We start from the raw sequence: 23,950 nt of genomic DNA on the forward strand, positions 1-23,950 counted from the left end.
TTTGATATGAGTGCAGTTAAGGTGTTAAAAGACAAGACTGAATGACACACAGAGAGGGCACTGCAGGCTGTCTCCAGCAGATGGCAGCATACAGTGCATCCTATGTGTCCTATGTGCATGGTGGAACACAGGATGATGCCATCTCATAGCCAATAGCGAATACAGTACCTGCCTTTCTGTTTTTTGGAGGAATAAGAGGGACGGAGGCAATAGCTGTGGAGGAAGGGAGAGGGGGAGTTCACAGGACATCACACAGGGGTTGTGCCACTTCCAGCCCGACTAACAGTTCACACATACATCAAGGCAAATGTGTCCACATGTAAATATGCACATGAACAAATATTTATACACACACACACATGCAAAGGCACACACACACACACAACATATATTGCCTCAATAGGCAAATTATTTCAACCACATTAGGTTAAGGTTTAACAGTTCAGCAAGGGAGTGATAACAGCCCATGCAAAAAAACCTTTGTTACATAGTCTGAATTTCTATCCAGTCCAGTAAAAAGTAGGCATTGGACGTGAACAGAAAAGTGCTTTCAGTCGAGACAAAGTCAAGGACAATGGTGTCAGTGACGCCCAAATTCCTACCCGCTCCCTGTGTCTCTCCTCTGTTCTAGTGGTGTTCTTGCAGCCAGGATGCCAAACTGTTGATCCTGAGGGGGAAGACATAGACAGTCTCAGACACAAGAAATACAAGTTCATTAGCTCATTAGTGCCACGGATGGATATATAGCATGTTCTCGTTATTGAAATATTATTTAGCTGTATATTTTAGGGCTGCAACTAACGATCATTTTCATTATCAATTTATCTGTCAATTTCTTTGTAATGAATCACTTAATTAAATAACCGACTATTGACTACCTTACCTTGCAGATACATCTCTTCTCCTTCTGTGAACATCTGATTGCACCTGCTGCATCTCGCACAGCTGGGATGGTAGTGCTTATCGCCTGCCTGGAAAACACGGCGCAAAGAACAGACTTGACATCACAGGAAAATGAAGATCAATGGAGCCTGCAGTAAAGTTAGTGAAGCGGAGCTGTGACTTCCAGGAAATCAACCCAGTGTTGTACCTGTTCTCAGCTACACTTCTTTCCTATAACACCCAAATCTTGTTAGTGGAAAGAACAGTTTCATCAGATCTTGTGTGCTAGTAACTGCTCTCCCCCTTCCTTCACAAACAACTGATGATGAAACTGTGGCACTGGAGAGTTGTGAGTAAATATGGTGACTTGACAATGTTCTGCAGGTTCACTGTAAGTCAGCTGTTGCTCAACAGTACATGAAGGAGTGTAACGCAATGTGAAATCATTTAATGTATTCCAGCCACATTTCTTTCAGTATGAACTTACACAAAACGGTTAAGATTGTTTTGTTAATATTGAATATGACTGCTATGACACCTGGCTGTTTGACACAGTAAACCTGCCTTCAAATATCTGAGTGCTCCTCTTTGTGATAACCTGCATAATAAAATCCAATAAAATGATCTGATGACTAGAGCACCTCAATTTCCATCTACACTGATGTAGCACTTTGCATGCAGAGTGCACCATTATAATGTATGACTTTGACCAGGGATGATAAATACCCAAATGATTTTTTGCCTGCTGTACAACAACCCTCAGGTAACATTTCAACTGGCAAGTGGCCACTCAGAGATATGGAGCCACCGTCTAATATTTGCATTTTACATTTTATTGCATCAAAAAAAGTCTACATGATTATGGCTACAGCAGGAACCTAATAGCACCGCCTATCCAATACTTTCCTCACATATGCTGTAAGAAAAAATCACTCTCAGGAATAATAATAGTACTTATGCTATATGTGTAGTATGCCATTTAATACCTCCCCTCTAATAGCTGCATTAATCATTCCTGCATTAATAATATTCACATTGCACTCCCTCGGGAGCAGAGAACATGCAAACCAGTGGCCATAACGTATTTGACCTGGGTCTTGGGTCAGTGATTAGACTATCAGACAGACTGGTATGGCTTTGGTCCCAATGACGCTTTGGCAGCAGCTCAGGGGTGAGATGCCGAGGCCTTTTCCTATTGTCATAAAGGCCTGCCTTAGTGCTGGATTACTGTAAGCCCGGCTGGCTGGCTAGCAGTGACATTTTTATACCATTAAATGACACATAACTCAGTGTCTGATTGGATCACTGTCTGCAGAACAGACAGGCTAGCACTTGTTAGGGAGACTAGTGGACAAAGAATGTCAAGGACAGAAGTGTTGGTAATTTTACACATAAACTCTGCTTTGACCATGTTAATAACACTTTAACACGAGTTTCATAACAGCTGCACAACATATTAATGAATAATGTCCACTTGTCAGATCACAGTAGGTGTTTTATGTAATATTTATATAATTTGTGGCAAGGCAAGCTTATACATGAGTGTGTGCAAGCATGTGTATTTAGCTGGAAAGACCTGAAAATCTGCTAAGAATTAATCTTTTAGTTGAATACACTCATGTCAAGAGTTTATTTGGCTCTGTGCTGAAGAGATTACACCAGAGATTATCAAACTACATTTCACAATTCTGCACCATGCAACATCCTTTGACTGCAGAATTTAAATGTTACACCAACACTCAGCATTTGTAACTACGTTTGAATTTCTATCGGCATTATGTAAATCCACGTAATGCACATGTTAACTTGAAACTTAAGATCTAATTAGCAGGTTTATCTCCTGTAATTGTCTTACATGAACATGAACGACTCAAATTCAAGTGAAAGTACCAGGATTAGGATTCCTTCAAGTATATTCAGAGCACACACTTACCTTAGGCAGGATTCATATGAAATCCAGGTGCAATGTTAATTGTTTGTTTACAGAGGCATATTATAAATTCCACATCACGGAGAAAAGCATCTGTCTGTACCTGGGAGCCAATCAGAGCACTGCAAGTGCAACTGAAGAATGTGATATGTGTGTGTATGTATCTGTTCCTTACCTCTAGCACCTTCCCTGTAATGAACTGATGACACGCCTCACACTGAACTCCAAAATGGATCTGGTAGTCCTTCTCACAGTAGGGGGCGCCATCCCTGAGAGGCCAGAGACATACTGTATCTGAACACTTAACTGTGAAATATCATAGTGTGAGTGAACCTTATGCAGGCCTGGATTTGACCACGTAGCCTGTAATTACAGTGGATATGAGCTGCTTACTTGCTGATGTACTCCCCGGTCAGCACTTTGCTGCAGGCCTTACACTTAAAGCAGCCCAGATGCCACTGTCTGTCCAATGCTAGGAGAGCCTGCCCATTCTTAATGTCTCGACCACATCCGGCACAATCTGAAAAAACAAAGGTTGCAGGGCATAAAAAAAACACAACGAAAATGTTGTCACAAAAACTACATCAAAATAAAGGTGCAAGGAAATTCCTGTAGCTTACTGCTTTCAAATGGATCACAACATTGCATGCAAAGAGTGAGACATCTTGACACTAGATGGTGATAGAGGGTAGCTGGGAATGTTCTGACAGCTGCCTCTTTCTATCATCCACATCTCTTTTACCATGGCTCTAAAAGCTCCATCCATATCCAAGTAGGACCCCGAGGCTCTGAAAGTGTATGAGGTTGGTTTCTTAACGAACAATTTTCTTGTCATCTCTTCTTTAATGAATAGAGGATGAAAGCAACACAGAGCCCACTGCAACCACAGGGGACGATAACTGTGTAAGGCATAACGGGGTTGCAATGATGACGTGAGGAGAATCAGCATGCCTTATTTATAGGTGACCTTGTCTAAAAGCTCTTCAACTGCCAACAGAGAGACCAGTGGGGGTGAGAGAGACATGGACATAGAGAGAGAGAGAGAACAGGAAGAGGAAAAGAGGAAAGAGAAAGGAGGATGAGAGGAGTTGGAGGAGGAGGGGATCGAGCCCTGCACATTCCCTTTTCCAGGGGAAAGGAAATGCACAGCCATGCATAATTTAGCAAGGCCTGTCTTGGTGTTATTCATAAAGGAACATGGCTGGTTGAACACAAAGCAGAAGAAGAGAGGAAGAAGAGAGGTGGAGAAATCCCTGAATGATGCTGCTCCATCATTCAGTCTGCTAGTGTACTGTTATGTGGAACTGTTGAATAATACTAGCTACAAACTGATTCACACACCTCCTTAACCCCTTAACATCCAGTATCCTCCTTTTATTTCCCCTTAAAACAATAGTTAGGCACTTTGGAAAATATGCTTATTTGCTTTCCTGAAGCTACAGCTATGAGACGGTTAGCTTAGCTTAGCATAAAGACTGGAAACTGGGGGAACAGCTAGCCTTGCTCTGTTCAAAGGTACCAAAATCCACCTACTAGCACCTCAAAAACTTACTAATCAAAATGCCATACCTTGTTTGTCTGAAGTGTAAAAACTGAAGTGTAAAAACAACAAGTTGTGGTTTTGCTAAGCTTAGCTAACCAGCTTGCTGTAGATTCATACTGAACGTTCAGACATGAGAGTATCAGTCTTCTTATCCCTCCAGAAGAAAGCCAATAAGCTATTCTTTTAAGTAGTAGTAGGTTTTTTGCTGCCCCAAAATTCAAAGTTACTTTATGTGTTAATACACATTTCCTCAAAATTCAGCAACATATTTGGTGTGTCTGGAAATATTCGGTGTTGCACTAGAATATAAAATAAAACTTTATGGGTTTGAACAATGTTTGGCTGACCCATGACTGGTAATGGGTGTTCAGTCATTACAGTTTTTCATGTCTTGGACAGATTTGAACATTTTGTTCAGTGTTCAATTAAATTAATGCTAATAATGTGTGAGCAAGATGACTGATGTAGACCTGAAAATTATTCTTCACTGTGACAAATATCACAGCTAAGATGACTGGTCAACAGCTACAATAAAGGTCATGCATGAATCATACCTGACATAATTCTTAACACATAATTCTTTCCAGACACTTTGTCTTTTTAAAACTTTTCAGTACCTTGAAATAACCCCCTTTCACTTTGAAACCTTTGCAGACTTCCTAAAGGTGACTGTAAATTAAAACAGAAAAATAGCCAACACCTTCCTGTTTATTAAACCTGTGTGCATGTGTTCATTTGAAAATAGTTACTCACTGCTAGAGCCCAGGATGTCCTTTGGTCCTGGAGACATGGGCTCAACACAGTACTGACACAGACAGTCCTTCCCGTTAAAGGTCACCCTGTCCCCGGCAGGGAATGGTCGTCTGGAAGCGGGGTGACATCAACAATTGGTCAAATTGCAACAAGACATGAGCTGTGGCCCTGAGCTAAGTGTAAGAGTTTATTAGATGTGGCTTGCAGGTTCTCTGATGGGGCATAGGATGACAGAGGCCGATGATGTGGACACTGTCACTGTCAACACTGTTGGCCTGAGGAGGCCTTTTAGTCGGATGATGCAGACATGACACAGTGTGGTACTGTACTCTGTCAACTAAAATTCCTGCCTTCTCTAACTTTGTTCTTTTGTCACTTTAATAATTCTGAATGGAAATTCACCACACCATTACTGTTTAGGAAAGTTGCACACAAATTAAAGCAATAAAGTCCCCCTCCACTCAAAAATGTGTTTTGTCTTATTGTTGCCTGACTGCGATGTTTGAGCTTCGCTGTGCAGAATGATGCATGTGCAGAGTTTGACACTACAGGGCTGTTTTCAAAATTAAAAAGTTTTTCTGTGCTCACTCATTAAATCTGAGTTTAAGGTATGTACCTAAGAGCATGATTTGTGACATCACAACTAGTTTCCAGCCAACCGTGGTCCAGGATGCAACTTACACAAGTGATACATGGAAATTTGAAGCCTCCAGGGTACATATACTGAGAATGGACACTTCAGTGAAGTAGGAGAACTTTTGCATAGAATCTGGATTTTTTTTAAATGAGGAAAAAGGAGTAGAATTTTTTAACTAGTTAACTGAACTTTTTTGTTGAAAAACCTTATCAGACACTAAGAGCAGAGTACTTTTACATATCCTAAAACATGTCCCGGGGGTACTTTTAAGATAGAAGTAGTTGTAGAGAGAAACATTTGTGGTGATTTTGGTCAGAATTACCAGAAATAAAAGAAAACAATGACAAAACATGGTCTGGGTTAAATTCGGCCAGAGATATGTTTTAAGTGCAAATTGATTGAATCAGGAAGACTGAGATACTTTCATACCCTGTTTTCTTTCATGCTTCTATCAAATTATTATTGACCTGGTTTCTCTCTTCTAAGGCCTGCACTTTGCTCTGTGTTGGTCAGGGAGTTCTCCAAACCAAACAGATAAATTCACTGTTTGTTGGGACAGATAGCGAAGATGTGTATTTTGTATGTAATTATAGATTTTCTACAACTCACAAGAGTTTTAAGTTTCTCTGGGTTGGTCTGTGGTAATGTAAAATGAGTTGCATGCAAAGACTGGTTGTCTTACTTGCAGATGGTGCAGACGAAGCAGGCAGGGTGGTAGGTCTTGCCCAGGGCAGTGACCACTTCCCCTTCCACGAAGTCCCCACAGCCGTTGCAGCGGGTACCGTGCATGCGTTGGTAGTCCAGCGTGCACAGATACTCTCCATTCTTCATGAAGAAGCCCCCCTGGGCGAGGTCACAGCCACACACTATACAAGACACACACATTGGCATTCTGTAAGTCAAGTCATTTAGTGCTCTTCCCATATATCACACAAAGCATCCAGCCATCAAGTCACCCCACGCATCAATGGCTTGTTAAGACTTGCTAGTCTGTGTAATGCTGAGAGGCTCACTGAATGCATGAAATGGAGACTGACAAAAACAATCAGTGAGAAATACATTTTAACAGCTCTGTGATTTACAGTATGAGGCGTGAGGGAAAACCCTTTCATCAGCAGTGTTCACAGTCACAAGAAAAAAAACAGAACCTTCTCCCTTTGAAAGGACGCCACATTGAGGCTGCATGTCGGTTAATCAGCACTACTACTGCAAGGTCTTTTTCATTGTAATTGTGGAGGTAGACTGTTCAATGCAACAAGTCTACAATTGTCTAGCCCAGGAAATGACCTTGATCTGTTTCTGAAGATAACTGGCTCTCAATACTCCATACCTCGCTGTCAGTATCCAACAAGCTTCCTTCCATTCAAAATATAACCTTGACATCTTTACAAATATGAAAGACTTTTGAAGGAAGGAATACTAATTAAAGAACAATTGAGAGATTGGAATATTTCAATGTTGATATGTTGGGTCAAACATGGTTTACAGCTTGGAGCACTAAAGATTTGTGGCTTTTCTCCTTTCCACTAATCCATTGTGAACCACAAAAGTTTTTATCTTAACATGCTTTGACTGTCACATGTGTGTGTTAATCATCTTTAAATAGGATTTTAGTGCATCTGCTTTCAGGAGATCACAATCTTTTGATAAGTTCAAATCACAATTTGTATATTTGAATGATCCATGAAATCCATGCTCTCTGCTCCAGGGCTTAAATGTGTTGTTAAGATGCTGCATGTGGTGCCTGATTCGAGGGGAAATTTTAGGGCGTGGTGGCTGATTTATAAAAGGGATTTAACTTCCCACAAGCCCTTTTTTTCAGTGACACATTAACATATTATCGTATGACATCATGAAAATCTCAGCCCTTCCAAAAATTCAGTCATTGCAGTAGCAGAAAACATTTGATAGTCTTAACTTTCGTGTTTTGTTTTTGATTTTTTTTATACATATTATGAATATTAATTAATTGTATTGTCAGATAGACGAGAATGCAGAGTCATATGACTGAGATTATTACTGTATATGTTGTGGAAACTCCACATCTGGTCTGATCAAGGTTCAGGCATAAGGCGTGTCTGTATGTACAGTATTCCAACCACATAATGATCACATGAGCTATGCAGTCCACCACTTTGGCACCACAGGGTTAGCCTGGGAATTTAATAGCCTTTTGGAAACGCCACAGCTAAGCAGGAAAATATTTTGATGTTTGAGATAACTGCACCTAATCATTCTTATGCAACGAGCCACGCTAAATCCTAGGGATGAATGAGAGCGAGTGAGGGAGAGAATCAGATTTAATTGCATTAGGGCTCAGGGATGATGAGATTAGCTTGTAAGCTAACTGAGTCGAGAGAACCAGCAGTGGAGACCTGGTGGCCTTTGACTGTGATGTCCAGCCACCTCGGCTTTTTACAGATCCACGCTATTACATAAAATGCCTTTTTGGAAACTTAAGAGGGTCGACTTATGAAAATGAAATGGAAGTGAATTTAGGGAAATTGAAAGATTTTTGCTCATGATTGATTCTCATGCAATGAACCAAATGCATGCAAAATGTGGCTATATGTTGTGAGTCTGCCAAGGGATAGTATCTGTTAATGACTTCTGAGTGTCAATAAGCTCAGTCAACCTGGCATGACCACAACAGACAATTATTATTAGCCGACAGGTTGGAGACTGACAATAGCAAAATGTAAATTTACAGCAAGGGCTAGGACAGTGTGTCTTTTAGCTATTAAAGCTATCCTCATGTCTTCATCAGCAACCTCTAACTCACACACACATACACTTTTATCACCACCGTGTCTCTAAAGGCATGTATATCCACTTGTAAAGGACAGAATTAGGTACTAATCTCAGCGTTTGCTTGTGTTATTCTGGGCCCTTGGTGAAGTAAGCTAACTATAACAGTGCTCCAGTCACAGATTAACTACAAAGGCTTCAGCAGGGCAGGTCCAACCTACAGGAGTAAGACTGCTCGGCCAGCAGTGGGCGGCTAAATTGTAATCGTGCCAGAATGCCAGAAATCCATCCGTAATAAGGCTAAATGCAGAGGGATTTGCATCCTGCATTCACTTGTCATAGAATTCTGGATGGCACTTTAATTGAGGTATGTAGATCTAAGAAGTGAAGATGAGTCATGCCTTGTTAGAGGAGGATGGGAATGACATTGTGGCCTTTAGGGACTTCTCCTATCAGACTTTGCGTGGTTGGGATGCTTTTTGCTACAGTCATGGGAAAGAACAATTTGTTCAGTGGCACCTTTGTCATTTCTTATCTAAGGTGCCATCAGACATATCATTCCTCTATACCTGTGAACTATCATACTTCCCCAGTACATACAGCACTCAGGAGAACCATATTTGACAGAACATGATTGTTGTTTATTAGGCAGCTTGTACTCAATGAAAAGAAGCAAATGTCCTACTATTGTGATTGTATCAAATTAACTATGAATTTTAAAACTTCACACCTTAGCTGCCAATTTTCACATGACTCCCACATTTTTCCTATTCAGAAAAAAACACTCGTCTAAGCTATCTGAGGGCTCATATCAACAAATATGAAAAATGCAAATTTTTAGCAGTAAATAAATAACTTATTTACCATAGAGTAAGTATTTCTGTTCACAACACTATGGTTGTCTGGCATGGGGTACCAGTGAGCCAATTCACTAGCAGTAAGAACACGTTAAACCCTTTCAACACTCAATATACAGTGATTACATGAAATGCACAATCACTAATTTGCAAATAACTACCTAAATTCTGGAAAAGCTGATTGCTTGCTGATTATTTTTATTAATTAACTTTGTGGTACTGTACCTTTACAGGTGAAGCACTTGAGGTGGAAGTGCTTGTTCTGCACCCGCAGCACCTCGCCCTTACATGGCTCCCCACACTTATAGCACTGAATCAGGGGCTTCTCTGTTGAGTGGTGGTGTGTGTCCTGCGCATGAGCCACTGCAAGAGAGGATACATTAGCATTACTATTGGACTGTAAAGTTGATGAGTCATCCTGGTCGCTTAATGTGATGTGGTAGTCTGTGCAGATTTGTTCCATTGCTTTTCGGTTTTTGGAGTTGTGTTCATCTGAGGACACGCTCTTCACAGGGACCAGAAAAACCAAAGATAAAGACCAACTGCAGGGAGCTTGTCAGGGTAAAGAAAGAACAACATTGAAGAGGACAGCACAAGTTGGGGTTCACGGCCTGGATAGGCTCTCTAGAGAACAACAGCCTAAATATAGTCTGTCTTGATCCATAGAGTATGGATGGAGAGTCAAAATGCTGAGGGGAGCAGGGCTTGGTAAACAGCATGCTAAAAGGGTATTGATAAAATCTATTTCACTGTATTTTCACCCTCAAAGGAAAATATATTGGAGTTACAGCCCATTTACTGTCTGTGCCTGGTTTATGTTCCCAGTATTCATTTTGCAAAGTATGCCATGCACTGTCAGATCTTTAAAAATATTGACATGCTTTTTCCATCTATAAAAAGTAAGTTTCAGTGTCAAAAACAGTTTGAGATGAAACTTCTGTCCCACCAACAAATACAAGGAATAAAACAACATGACTGTGACAAATATGTTTAAAAGAAACATATTTCTTTGGCTGACATGGCTTCCTGTGAATGTCAAGTGTTTGACAGTAGGCAGAACATGGCCTCTAGCTCAGGTAACAATAAAACAGAACAGGCTTTTATGTTTGCTGTGATTGAATATCTCACTCAGAAGTTGTAAAAGGGGGAATGAAAGGGAGGCAGGAAACATCTGCTTGTAAAGGCAGAAAGATTAACCATCATATCTGTAACTACACTAACTATATGCAAGAAGAAGAAAATCATTTGTAAAGTAGGAGCAATTTTGAAAAACACCAACAGCCTACAGCCAAGCTAGCAGCTCTGCTAATGTCAGCATGCTAACATGCAATTCTGATGCTCATCACCTACTAAACAAATTTTTTAATGTTTACCATGGTCACTGTCTAAGTTTAGCATGTTAGCATGCAAACATTTGGTAATCAGTACTAAACTGAGGCTGATGGGAATGTCTTAAGTTTTACAGGTTATAAACCAAAGTCTTGGACAAATTCTAATTTTGACTTGATGATGGTGCCAGATGAAAAGTCAGGGCATCACCAAAGTTGGACATGAATATCTGTGCCACATTTCATGGCAATCTATCCAACAGTTCCAAAAAATCATGGTGGCAATACAGGAAAAGCCAGAGGATTGCCAAAGTAATACCCCTTTTTCATGGCGGATATTTTGTCATGTCATTACAAGAAAGGCATAGGTATGATTAATAAAATCAGTCACGACTGCGTTCCATTTATCCGTTCCAATTTCAGGCTTCTGGTATTGGGTATGCTGGCTCACTATCATGACTTACTGGAACACTTAATGGATCTGAGCCATTGTTAATGTTATTAGCAACACCTGTGCTATTCCTACTATGACAAGTCAGAATGTCTGCCGTGAAAAAGGTCTATTAGGATTCATTGTCTGGGAACCATGGATGTTTGTACTAAATTTCATGGCACTCCATCTAATAGTTGAAATATTTCAGTCTGGACCAAAGTAGTGCACTAATTGACCAACTGAGTGGTGACATAGCCATCCCTAGAGCCATGCCCCTAGCAAGGCTAAAAATTACTCTGGCATCCCTAGATCTTGATATCTGAGTAAAGATTTAGACATCACTTTCTTAATGAGGTTTTTGACAGCCATTGCAATTATATAAGAAGCTATTATGAACTTGCATGGCTACAAGCAGTATCTAGTCTTATCTTTAGATCCATGCTATGTCAGCCTGTGGCCCTCCTCAGGAAAAAAGTTTGGGTGTCCTTGACATAGACAGACATTAATCCAGCACTACTGTACAGGATGTAAAAACTGCTACAGTGCCGCACTGCACACAGCTTATCAGCTATTCTGAAAGCAGCAGATTATTTCACATCCAGGAGCATTAGGCAGCCACTTTCTCTCATCCTCTCGTTTCCTCTTTCTCTCCCTTTTTCAAACAAAGACACACACACACACACTCACCAAGAATACACATGAAAGGATCTTTGCTCTTTCTGCTCTGCAATGAATCATTAGTCTGCCAGACTAAAATAAGACACCACCAAAGGCACAGAAATAGCATCATGACCAATCAATGGTCTTCCAAAGAGAGACATTACTCTGGATTATTGATGACTTGGCCTACCTTGCATTGCACTTATACAGTTGCAGTGGCTTTCTAATATTGAGGGATGGTTTAATTGCAGTGAAATTGGTCTTCAGAACATTATTGTTTTAAGGAGACACTTCAAAAGTCTTTGATTTATATTCTAGGGGCAGTCTAAAACATCCTAAGCCAACTCTTGCAGATGTACATAACATCAATCACACAAACTTCCTTTATTCATATGTTTGATTTGAAAGCAGTTGTGAGACGGTGAAAAAACAGTGAAGACAGAAAACAGGAGAATGGGAGAGAAGCTGGAAAGAATGTGGGTACAAGGAGCGGTGTGTGTGTGTGGGGGGGGGGGTTTTCCCTGGTGTCTCTGATGTGATTACACTCAGCAGGACAATGAGTCATCTCTGGTTGAACCAGACTACAGTGACAGTGAACGGAGTCTCAGCAGGTCTGTGTGTGACATTGCACCTCCAAAGAAAAACATAGGCCATCTGGGTTACTGAACATCACAAAAATATCCTGCCTGATTAATCTTTTTAGGCCTCATGCACACTTTTAATCTTATTTCGCCTGGTGCAACTTAAAGGAAAACTCCAGTTCATAAGAATATTTATTGGTTATGATGACACTGTACTGAATGAAGTAATTGCTGAGATGGCAACATCACTACAACAAACTCAGACTGGCCAAGAAACACAAGCGGTCAGACAATCAGACAGGTTATAAGCGGATCAACAGTTAAACCAGATTATCTAAACTAATTATTTTTGGGAGATGAAACCGAATTTGATTGCACCCAAACTATTGAAAATAACCACTGATTGCACCAGAGAAAACTGTGTAAACACAACTATATGGTAAGCACGGTAGATCAAAGTTGAACCAGGAATTCAGTCTGTAAACCATTCTGGATGTTTACAACAGACTGACAGACAGAAATGGTAGTAACAGGAAGGAAAACTGCAAAAATAAGACAAGTTGTAATAAACAGTCTTTAATACAAAGGCAAGGTGAAATCTACTTGTTCAAAAATTTGATTCATGAAATTTTAAACCTTTTTTTGACAAGCTGGATACACAGTATCGACACATTATTACCATATAAAGTTGCTGAGGTGAAGGTGCAAAAAATTGCCTATTTACCCATCCAGCAGACACGGAACAACACTAGCATTCATTTGGAGTTGTGTCTCTGGCCACCTGTCAAACATGAGTATAATATTTACTCTCCTTTAGTTCTTTAGGTGTTTTGGTCTCCACCAACTCCTATGAAAAATCTGTCTCTTCAGATTCTAAATATTTCTTGCCTGTGTGTTGTTTTGTGCTGGAAAGGCAGCGTACAGGGCATTTGTCAGAGCTTTTTCTCCCAAACGGCTGCCTGCTGCTGGAAACAAGCTGGATTTGAGTTGTGAGAATGAACTAAAACAATGAGCTGCCAGATTCTAAAACTCTCTGTAGAGCTGAGGGCAACTGCAGAGTCGGATGACAATTTCTATGAGCAGTTAGTAAGTAAGTAGTAGTATAGGTTCACAATTATTCAAGTCTGTCTTAAAACAAGAGGCAGGTACTCATATAAAAACTGAAACAGGTTTTGTTTGCTGTAATCATTCCTCCTGTTCATAGCCATTAAAGGATCCCATCCAAATGCACTTTCAATGTGAGTGATGGGGGACAAAATTCACAAGCTTCATTTTGAGCAAATATGAGTTACAGTCTTTGTAGTGGAAAAAAATTCCCTCTATGTGTCCCAACGGACAGTGTTTTCCTGTTCAGCTGCAGTGGAAGGATCACAACAAAAAGAGGGAATTTGGTACTAAAAAGCCTGTAACTTTGAAAAATATTGACATGATTTGACTAATTTAGACAGCTGAAGCCTCATATTAGCTTCGAATAAATGTTTAAATACATTTTTGCACAGATTGTGGATTGATTTTGTTCCCCATCACTTACATTGAAAGTGTATTAGAAAGGGATCTCTTAATGGTCAGTATGAACAAGATGAATGATTACAGCAAGAAAAACGTGTAAGTGTGGGCACCTGACTGCTGTTTTAGGACAGACTTGAAAAATTGTGAACCCGTCCTTTAATATAAAAACATTGATTAGAGCAGCTTTCAAGTATATACTTTTCATTGTTGTGATGTCAACGATCTCTCTTCAAGTCTGATTGTATAACTTACTTACTATTTTTAACATTAGAGTGTTGCGTTGATGGCAGAGACATTCCAGTATGGAAAAGTCAACGTTGCTAACGTCATAGCAGGTTGACGAGAATCCAAGACAGATGTTTGAATCACATGCACAGAGAGGATCTAAAAACTGGGGTTTGGATGGGAATCTAGAAGTGCTGTGTGTTTTTCCAGCTTAACCCCGCCTCCTCCACTGCAAAGTGCTGAGTTTGTCTCAGCAGTGGCTGCACAGAGGGAGCAAAGCTGTGGCAAAATCAAGCCGAGATGGGTACATGGTGTTTCATAAAGATTGAAGAACATAAAAAGGGCTGTTAAATTTGCTGAGGTTATCCATTTATAGGATTTGTTTGGACATTAAATGCATTAGTGAGATCTCTTTCAAAATGTTTAGCAGGCCTCTACATTTATGACTCTATGTCTACAAAAGCTTGACTTCAAGCAAATTTACTTAACAACATGGATTTGAAATGAAACCATTAATGAGTTACAGTCTTTAGAGACTCTTGTGATAGCAGCGAAATGGCGCTTGATTTTCTAGAATGTATATTATATAACGCTATAAATAAGTAAGCACGTGGTACATGAAGCAACCTCAGCACAGAGCAACTTACTGTGAAATATACAGTAGTACAATTTTTCCGACTGGTGTTCACATTCCTCATTCTTGGCTGGATGGGTTGGCTGTGCTGACAGAGTGATCTTTCCTGCCTCATCACCAGGGGATAAAGTGACTGATATGAGCCTAAACACACAATGAACACACACACAACCAGGGTGCTGAGGGAACAATAACCAGCAGAGCATCCCAAAGCCAGGCGCAGAGGAAAGGGGGCTTCTCTCTCCACCTCTATATATCCCACCCACCCCCCATCCATTTAAGCAGAGCCTAGCTGCATTGGCAATAATAAAGGCTGCAGATGATACTCAGGAGGGAAGTGAGGAAAGCCATCTTGAATCCCCTGAGGACAGATTTTCCCGTAACACGTGCTCCAGCTTCGCTGGTAAATAACAATAGAGTGGGGTATCGACGGAGAAAGAGGGATTTGCTGATGAAGCTTCAGACTTTGTTGCCTTCATTTCCCACCATGAACTCTGAGGAATGCAAAGCCATAGTAGCAGTTTGGAAATGCACTGGGAAAAGGGGAATTTGATTTAACAATAGATGAAAGATGAAAAGATCTAATAAAATATTCAGCTGCTCGTTGCCTTTGTTTCTGTAAGATACACAGACAGAAGTGTTTCCAGTACAGACAGATAGCAGCCCCAAAGGACTGTGTGTGTGTGTGTGTGTGTGTGTGTGTGTGTGTGTGTGTATGTATGTGTGTGTGTGTGTGTTTGTACAGTGCATGAGTGTGTGTTAGTGTTTATCACAGAGAAACAGTGACAGAGAGGGGGCAGAGGGAGAGTTAGGCAGAAGCAGTCCACTTCTAGTGTCCCTCTCAATATTTTGGGCCCCAGATGTGTCTGCTTCATGTGCAACACACACACCCACACAGACACACACACACGCACATACACATACACACTTTTACTTGCATATCCAATCCAACATGTTTGGGATGGACCCAAGGGGGCCTGACCCATAATGAATATCAAAAGGCACAAATATGCCCACCATGAAATCCCAGTGCGTGATCAGATGTATGTGCGTGTGTGTGTGTGTGTGTGTGTGTGTGTGTGTGTGTGTGTGTGTGTATGTGAGTGTGTTTGGGGGGAGGGCATACAGAGCTCTTCATCACCCAGACATAACAAGAAGCTCTTAACCCTCCCCTCCATGAATATGTATGGTTGTATTCACGGCCTCCCCACCCCTCGGCCCCACCAGCGGCGTCCCAGACAAAGCACTTCAAACACGGGCACAAATTGCGGGGGGGGACCCTATCGGCCTCCACCAGGCCCCCCAACCTTGAATAACTAATCCTTGGGGACCTGGGCTTGGATTAATGATCTGCTCTGAATGGTTGAGCGCCACAGTGCGGAGCGTTTGTTGTCGAGCAGGTACATAGTAATAATACACTGATAACCACAGAGAGAGACTTCCAGTCCAGCCACTTATCTGAGAGGAGACAATGGTGGCTTCATCTACTGCAGCAGCCATTGTGTTTGCAGAAGTGGAGCTGATGAGGGCCTTGGCTTTTTGCCTCTGAATGACGGCCCATTACAGCCCTGTTCTCCTATGTCGTATTTCTTGTCATAGTTGAAGCGATTGATGCCAGACAGGGAGGATGTTTGTTGACTGACACAATGTATGGCTACACTCTGTGTTTCTTTCATGTGATTCTCATATCGCTCGTGTTGTTTTAGCCCGTATATTTTAGGTCAGTGGCTGTCTCCTCCCAGCCGACCACTTATCTCATCTGTATATTCTGGTCCAGTGTGCCAGCTGTACAAACACTGTGCGCGTCTATGACAGTGTGTGTGTGTGTGTATGTGTGTGAGCCTGTGTTGCATTGATGTCTGTGAAAGGGTTTAGCTCCTCTTTCAGGGGGTAGACACCGCCAGGCTTCAAAGATGAGGCACCACTGCAGTTGTCTGCAGCACTCTGCAAAATCACGGGAGGCAGCTACACAGGCACATGACGTTAGACTTTCTTAAAAGAAAACGCTCCGATTGTGAATGTGGAGAATTCTGGGAGTTGGTGTTTCTTTGCACGCGGCAGGGATGTACATGTGATGACGATCATCTAATTTCACATGAGCGCGGTCAGCAGGGCTGCTTACACAATAAACGCAGAGAATGTGAGAAAAAGAAGGTGTATAAATGAATCAAGTGCAAATGTGCACCAATCTCAAAAGCACGTGCAGATCGAGGTAAAAAAGATGCCTTGGATACACGTGGCCCAAATAAATTACAAACTATTTCAAGGGTATTCTTGGCTTTGAAAATAGGACAACCGCCTGCAAGCAGACAAAACGCTAACACTGCTATACTTTGATTATGATTCATCATTCTGTGCATAGAGTATAATATAGTATTTGGTCAGCTGTGCATCCTGATGGTACAGCACAGAGCCCACCTGGCCTAAGACAGGTTGCATGATGAGATCTCTGGAGGATACGATAAAATCCTAGGTTGCATTCTTTCTCTTGTACATGGTAAAAACCTTCCCAAAGACTTCTGGTTAGAGGAGGTCTCTAAATGCAGATGACAAACACAGACAAGCCTCCTACCACTGACAAAGTCCCACGAGTCAGGCAGGCGAGGTTAAGTCTACGGAAAACTTTCAGAGGCAGAGTGGAAGACGAACATGTGGCAACCAGAGGTTACGGGTGTTCTGCCAGCGCGGGGACTTGATGGCAAAGGCCTTTCTTTGTGGCCAGTCGAATCCACATCAAGAGAACAGCTCCTGAGCTGGACGCCGCCTCCAGTCAACAGCGTGCTGTCGGATACATAAACAAACCTACACACTCATATCTGTCAAAAAAATATCTGTAAACATGTTTTTTTGGTGATCGAAAAATTTCAGACAAAATACAAAAATATCACATGCCCACACACAAGCACACAAACTGTTTGTCTGCACAACCTGGAAGATTAACTCATAAAGCGTTAGGAGTAATATATCACACCGGTAAACTTGAGACACTATTAAGGGACTTGGAGTATAATATCTGCTGGTGATGACGTACAGTACATTGACTTATTACTGTGATTAATTACTTTCCAGTCCAGTGGACTAAATGGAAAGGTGATGTAATAGTTTGCTCTTTCCATTACAGCAATGAACTTGTAGGAATATTTATAGATCCTCTGCGTGCAAGTTATACACTTATTCGCCCTACAAAAGCAATTTTTATTTGTCCTTAATCTTACTCAGTAGCGGAGACATACTTGCATAACTTCTCTTTTGAAGGATTTTAAACGGGAGATTTTTTTTATCATAGAGAATTGCTTCTATGTTACTGCTTGCTGTGAGTCATACTGACAAACAACATTCAACCTCACGACCATATGCCCCAGCAAATTGCCGGGAATGTTAATATCTCTGCAACATGCTCCTTCACTCCATCTAATTTATCCCCATACAGCTGGGTGACCTCAGTTATAAGTGGAAACAATCATCTTTTTCTTTTAACAGGACACTATGAATGAGGCCACAGCTGACAACAATGGAGTGTACCTTTCAGATGGTCACCATGGCAACGGCTGCAGACAGAGTGAGAGAGGGAGAGAGAGAGATAGAGAGAGAGAGACGGAGAGTGCAGGTCCGTGGCTCTGCGCAGTGTGGATCCCTACACTGGTGCTCCACTTTTTCTCTCTACATGTCACCGATTCACTCAGCCTGCGTGTAAAGGTGCACGAAAACTATCGGCGCATTATCACCCTGAACAATTTGCATTTGGTGTCAAGCTCCTATACAACGAGCCAGATGGTTTGTTCCAATGTACATTTACATAAAGCCTGACGCTGCCAAATTAAGCAGACTCCAACCCAAGCATCAGCTGCTAGAGAGTATTGAGAAGGGCGTAGCATGTTCATGTCTTTAACTAGAGACTATATTTACACTCCATATGATTCTTAGAAGCTAAAAGATGCACATTAATTTCATTTCATTTGTTATGCTTTTTAAAAGCAATGCAACCACCCACATAAAGAAAACCATGCCCATATTACCGTGGCAATATCATATGTCCACACGTCTAAAAATAATCAAATCAGAGACTGAGAATGAATCAAACTAAATGTGATTTAAACAGTCAGACACAGCAGTGCAAATCCAACTGGACATGCTGCACATCTTCACAGAGTGTAGACAGTCAACAACACGACAGGCAAAACAAATCCCAACATCAGACACACACACACACACACGCACACACACACACACACGTGCACACACATGCACACTGCCTGACCACGACCGCTGGAATACCTTTTTCTTTGACCATGACCATTGGAATCCAGGTAAATCCGCACCAGAAAAGCCTCTGAGTGTTGTTCACCAGTAGCACAGGAGCCACTAGTTCCTTTTTTTAGTCAAGACTGAAGAGCAAGAGACACCACGGAGATAGATAGAGAGAGAGAGAGACAGAGAGAGAGAGAGAGAGAGGGAGAGGTGTAGGAGCTTAGCTCTCCTCCTGAAAACACCGCTACAGCGTGGGGTTTGCCTGCCGACTGCCTGTTTTCCTCCCATCCCTCTCCTCCTCCTCCTCCTCTGCTCACTCCTCCTCCTCCTCCTCCTCCCTCTTCCCCTCCTGCTCCCTCTCTCAGCCCCTCTGTTGTGTCAGCCGCCTCTTCACTGCAGCAACCAGGTGGCTGCTGCTGTTGCTGCTTCTGTGTGACAAAAAGCCAGTAACCCCAAATCCCCAAAACAGACTCTTTAAGCACATTCACCAACGCACACATGTCAAATGCTATCAAAGAGACACATGCATGTGAAGACAAACTGTGACACCATTGTATATAAACGATCTGTTACATCAGACTTCTCTTCTTCTCTGTCTTTATTGGCTGTAACATCCTCATAACACATCAGTTTGACTTCATTAGAAAATGTGTGGTGTGATGCTAATTATGACACCCTAAATATGGAGAACAACTGCATGATAACGGTCCATGAATACAAACTTCTACTAGCTGAGTTTTGCTGGCAATAACCCACATTGCTGTATCATACAACAGGGCAGCAGGCGGAGATCAATTACTCTTTTCAATACAGTAATTATCACGCTGCGCTGAAAGACTGCTTCAGTTAAACAAAGATTAGTGTATTTAATAATTATATAAAAACATGGACTGCATGAGCCTTAAAAGGATCAGAAATAAAGCTGTTGAGTAACAGACTGGAGTATTCCACGGCAGTAACAGGAGGTGGTGATAGCACCAAGTTACCAAAGTTAATAATTCACATTAAATGAAAGATGCATTAAAGACAGTATCCAAAGCCCACAACATGCTGCCTAAATGATTCACACTTTTAAAAATCTAAATTACAACCACCTATAACATAAGATTAGGTGCATCAATAAAAATATGCTCATATAGAAAAATATCAAATTAAGAATATAGAAATTCTGCATGATCGAATCAAATCCAATCAACACTGCCAGCCCGATCATCATGCAGCGAAGCCAGGCTCACCTTGAATGGAATCCTGAACTTGCTAATAATCACACTGCTTAAAACAGTAAGGCCTGCATGGGAGGACAAGGCGGGCCATTTAAGGTCAAAGGACAGACTTTGCCGTGATCTCTAGAATGAGCTTTGTATTAATATCTTTTGTGGATCCTCTGGAATCCAATTACAGAGAGCACGGGAGAGCACGTTCCTGGCTGAGCCCTGTGAAGACACCAGCTCTTATATCATCCGCTGCTAAAATGGACATATTAAAGATAGATAGAGTGAATGCTGTCTATAATTTAGAGAACTTGACTCATATACTTCCAAAATAACCAAGAATCTCATCTACAAGGGGGATGACAACATTTTTTTGCGTGAAACATGTATGCAAATGTCAAAACTACCGAGGTAAACATTTTCTGTACATCATTTGTTGCTTTCTTTATTTTGGTCTACCTGTTTTAGCATACTGCAATGTGACAGATAACCAATAAATCACCTATATATCTCAACTGCCTCTGTGCTTAACCTCATACATTTGCTCCCCACATATATTAAATTTATGGTATTATTTGCGAATACTATTTCACTCAAGCCTGACAACTACTACAGTGCTCCATGATATAATGTGTTTATAAAGTCTCTTATTCACCACCTGGGAAGAAAATAACATTCACCGAGACCCGAGCAGAGATATAGCAAGGGACCAATAACGAATCAAATATCTGTAGATATTTCAATGTGTGAAGCGGAGAAAATACGATTGAAATCAGGAGGTAATTCAGCCATGTCACACAAGCAGAACTGGTCTGTCCCATGCTGGAGCCTCACTGTACCTTTCTGAGGGGGAGGAATAGTTTTGCATCAGCACCACGTCTGTAATTGCTGATGCAGGCAACCCATTGTGCATTCAGAGTGCATTCATGCACTGCAGTGTCAATTGTGCCACCTGCTGGATACCCGACAACATGCATCAATCTCCACAGGGGCGTTTTCTTCTCATCGGGGCGATGGATCCATGCCAGTGAGGCAAATGGTAAAAATAGTTAGCGGGCATTTTCTGAAGCACTCCACCCTTTTTTATTATGAAGGGAGGGAAATGTGTAATGAGTGTGTGATGACCTAAGCTTCGAGAGGCTTTTGAGAAAGACCTCTCTTCCTAATGTTAGCTGGTGAAACAACCATCTCCTTGAGAAAGTTTTACACTGTGGCTGCTAATTGCTGCTAAAAAACTGCAACACAAAAATGTCACTGGGTCTTACTATAATAACAGACCCATTATCATCTTGCTGTCTTAATAATCTCTGTAGGAGCTGCTGGACATTCATGCTACATAAGGCTCGCCAAGAGCAATTCCTGAGTAGCAAAGCCTATTATCCATGGATGAAAGGTTTCTACTGTATTTGGCTCACCTATGGATGATCCATGTCTGTCTGTCCATTAATAACCTGGCTAGGGAACTATACACTTCACAGCCCTCATATCAGTGCAGTTTAAATACTGTTATCATATGGCATATACATTTCATAGACAGTAATAAATGTCATTTGATTTACTGTAATAGATTACTGGGTAGTGAACCCAGACTGACAGTATAATGCAAGAGGTCACATTTACAGTAAACAAGAGTGGTTTGTGTGGATATACTGCACAGTTATACATCAGATTTAAGTTAACAACACACACACACATGTGCGAACATACATGTGTCAACTGTCTACACATCCTATGCACTGAAAGACTATTTTTAGATTTTAGCAATCCAGCAGATACGTAGCATGACAGTAAAATACTCTCTCTACTCAACTCTTTTGGAGCATAGACAGACCTGCCTATCTGTCTCTGGATAATGACAAGCACTTCACTAGCTTGTTTCTATTTTAAATTCAGTTACAAAACAGTGCCAACCTTTTGAACAGCAATCCTGTGCAACCAGGTTCACTTCTTCAAAGTGTGTTTCACTCATGCTACATTAACATTTCTGTTTTTTTTAGCTACCCTGAGTACACAGAAATGTGTTTTTTTAGTGCAACCTTCAACAATTTGCTCTATCTTCTATCTACAACCCAGGGGAAACTTGAGTTCCTGATTTACTTTTATGCTAAAGGTTTCATCAAACAATCTGTGACCTCTGGATGACATTACTTGGGAAGCACAATAAATGCCACTCATATTCAAAAGCACTCAACAAGTAAAACAATACAGTATTGTTCACATTTTGGAAACAGTTAACACAATATTTCAGCTTTGTTGGGTTGACGTTTCAACAGTAGAGAGGCTTCAGAGAAGGTTAAGCCCTAAGATGAAGGGTAAATAAAGTGAGCTGTGTGTGAGTAATGTGAGTTGAAAGTCAAGAATGCTTTTTTCATTTACAGAAATTGGCTCTAGAAAAGTCATTACAGAATGCTTTTAAAGCTAAAATAGCCCTACAAATATAAAGCAGCAGTCAAACTACCCAGGTTTGGTCTTTCTAGAGTCCACTGAATGTAGCCTAAGCATCTATTGACAATCACATATTGATGGATTTCAGCTGAAGAAATGAAATGGCTTACGTAACCCTTGACCCTCTGTGGTGTTTTAATCTAAGGTCAGTTTGCCTTCCTGATGTATTAGGTGTATTAGTCAAAATGTTTGGCATATGAACTTAAATCAACTACCAAGTAAAAGGAGTTTTTGGTGTCTACGCTATTTGCACACAACTTACTGCCAAGCAATGATGATTTTACTACTGCGCCTGGCATGCAATCAGAGAATACATCAGGTCTGGAAATCTCGATTTGTCCTCATGCCCATGGTGTAATCCTGATGTAAGCTACCATGTTGCTTCCTCATGTGCTGTTGCTTGGCAAAATGCAGCAGGTCTGCCCTTGCGTTATGGGTTTGCATTATATAACTATAGAGAGGACGGTGATTAATTTCATGACTTTTTCAACCTTTTCAGTAACACTTTTTGGCGTTGGGGAGCTACGATTGCGTAACTTGTGCACAGGAGCTTTCACACATATGCACAGGTCAGATGTGAAAAGCCTCAAGAGGTGTAATCACTCACTGTCATCCAATTAAAATGAAGTAATCTCTGAGCAGCAACTAATCAATTCACTTTCAGACACCTACTCACAAAGTGAATGCAAAGCAGAGCAGCCAAACTGAAATACAGTCGTAGTATTAACAAACAACTGTTAAAGGGGGGAGAGCAGAGGAGAGAGGAATGGAAGGGGGAAAGAAGAAGGAAAATTCGTTCATAATCCAGCAAGTTATTTTAATTAGTGTCTAAAAGTAAAACGATTTTCTTGCATTAAGTTAAGGTTTACATTTTAATGGTCAACTGTCAATCATTGATTATGCAATCATTATTACTGCTGTCTGATGTTACAACAAGGCACAAAGTTAAAAGTCTGACACAGCCAGCCAGAGGATGGATGGGTGTAATGGGAGATGGGTGAATGAATGTTTCAGATAGATGGATAGATAGATAGATCTAGACACATCTTCTCTTCTGTCCTACCTGTCGCGACATCGTTCAGCCTCTCACTTAGATAATAGTCATTTGGGTTGAGGAAGGGCAGCTGCTCCATGTACTGTTTTGGAATGAGGTACAGGACCTCAGCCACATGCCCATCCTCGATGACCGACATGCGCTTGACCGAGCTCTTGCGTTTCACCCGGACATTGTGGCTCCGTGTGGAGCTGCACAGCTTGCCCAGGCTGTTGAGATTGGGCAGAGTGGGCATGGTGCCCTGCTCCCCTTCAACCGTCCCACAGAGAAGG

At 41.3% G+C, this 23,950-nt stretch overlaps 1 protein-coding gene across 11 annotated transcripts in view; it reads right to left on the reverse strand.

Annotated features, from left to right (window-relative positions):
- LOC122997176 (actin-binding LIM protein 1-like) overlaps positions 1-23,950 on the reverse strand; it is a 37,251-nt gene that overhangs the window by 10,597 nt on the left and 2,704 nt on the right. For 2 of the 11 annotated variants that reach the window (XM_044373196.1, XM_044373195.1), the window contains exons 1-8: positions 18,996-19,252; positions 9,576-9,713; positions 6,428-6,611; positions 5,109-5,218; positions 3,206-3,332; positions 2,988-3,081; positions 884-971; positions 603-667 (exon numbers count right to left, since the gene is read on the reverse strand). In XM_044373196.1, the coding sequence (XP_044229131.1) occupies positions 603-667; positions 884-971; positions 2,988-3,081; positions 3,206-3,332; positions 5,109-5,218; positions 6,428-6,611; positions 9,576-9,713; positions 18,996-19,017 (828 nt within the window). In that variant the 5' untranslated portion in view covers positions 19,018-19,252. Of the gene's footprint in view, positions 1-168; positions 214-602; positions 668-883; positions 972-2,987; positions 3,082-3,205; positions 3,333-5,108; positions 5,219-6,427; positions 6,612-9,575; positions 9,714-18,995; positions 19,254-23,687; positions 23,929-23,950 lie in introns of those variants that run through there. The other 9 variants (XM_044373191.1, XM_044373186.1, XM_044373189.1 and 6 more) reach the window with 9 other exon arrangements.

This window comes from Thunnus albacares, chromosome 14, assembly GCF_914725855.1.
Source record: "Thunnus albacares chromosome 14, fThuAlb1.1, whole genome shotgun sequence".
Classification (NCBI taxonomy): Eukaryota; Metazoa; Chordata; class Actinopteri; order Scombriformes; family Scombridae; genus Thunnus; species Thunnus albacares.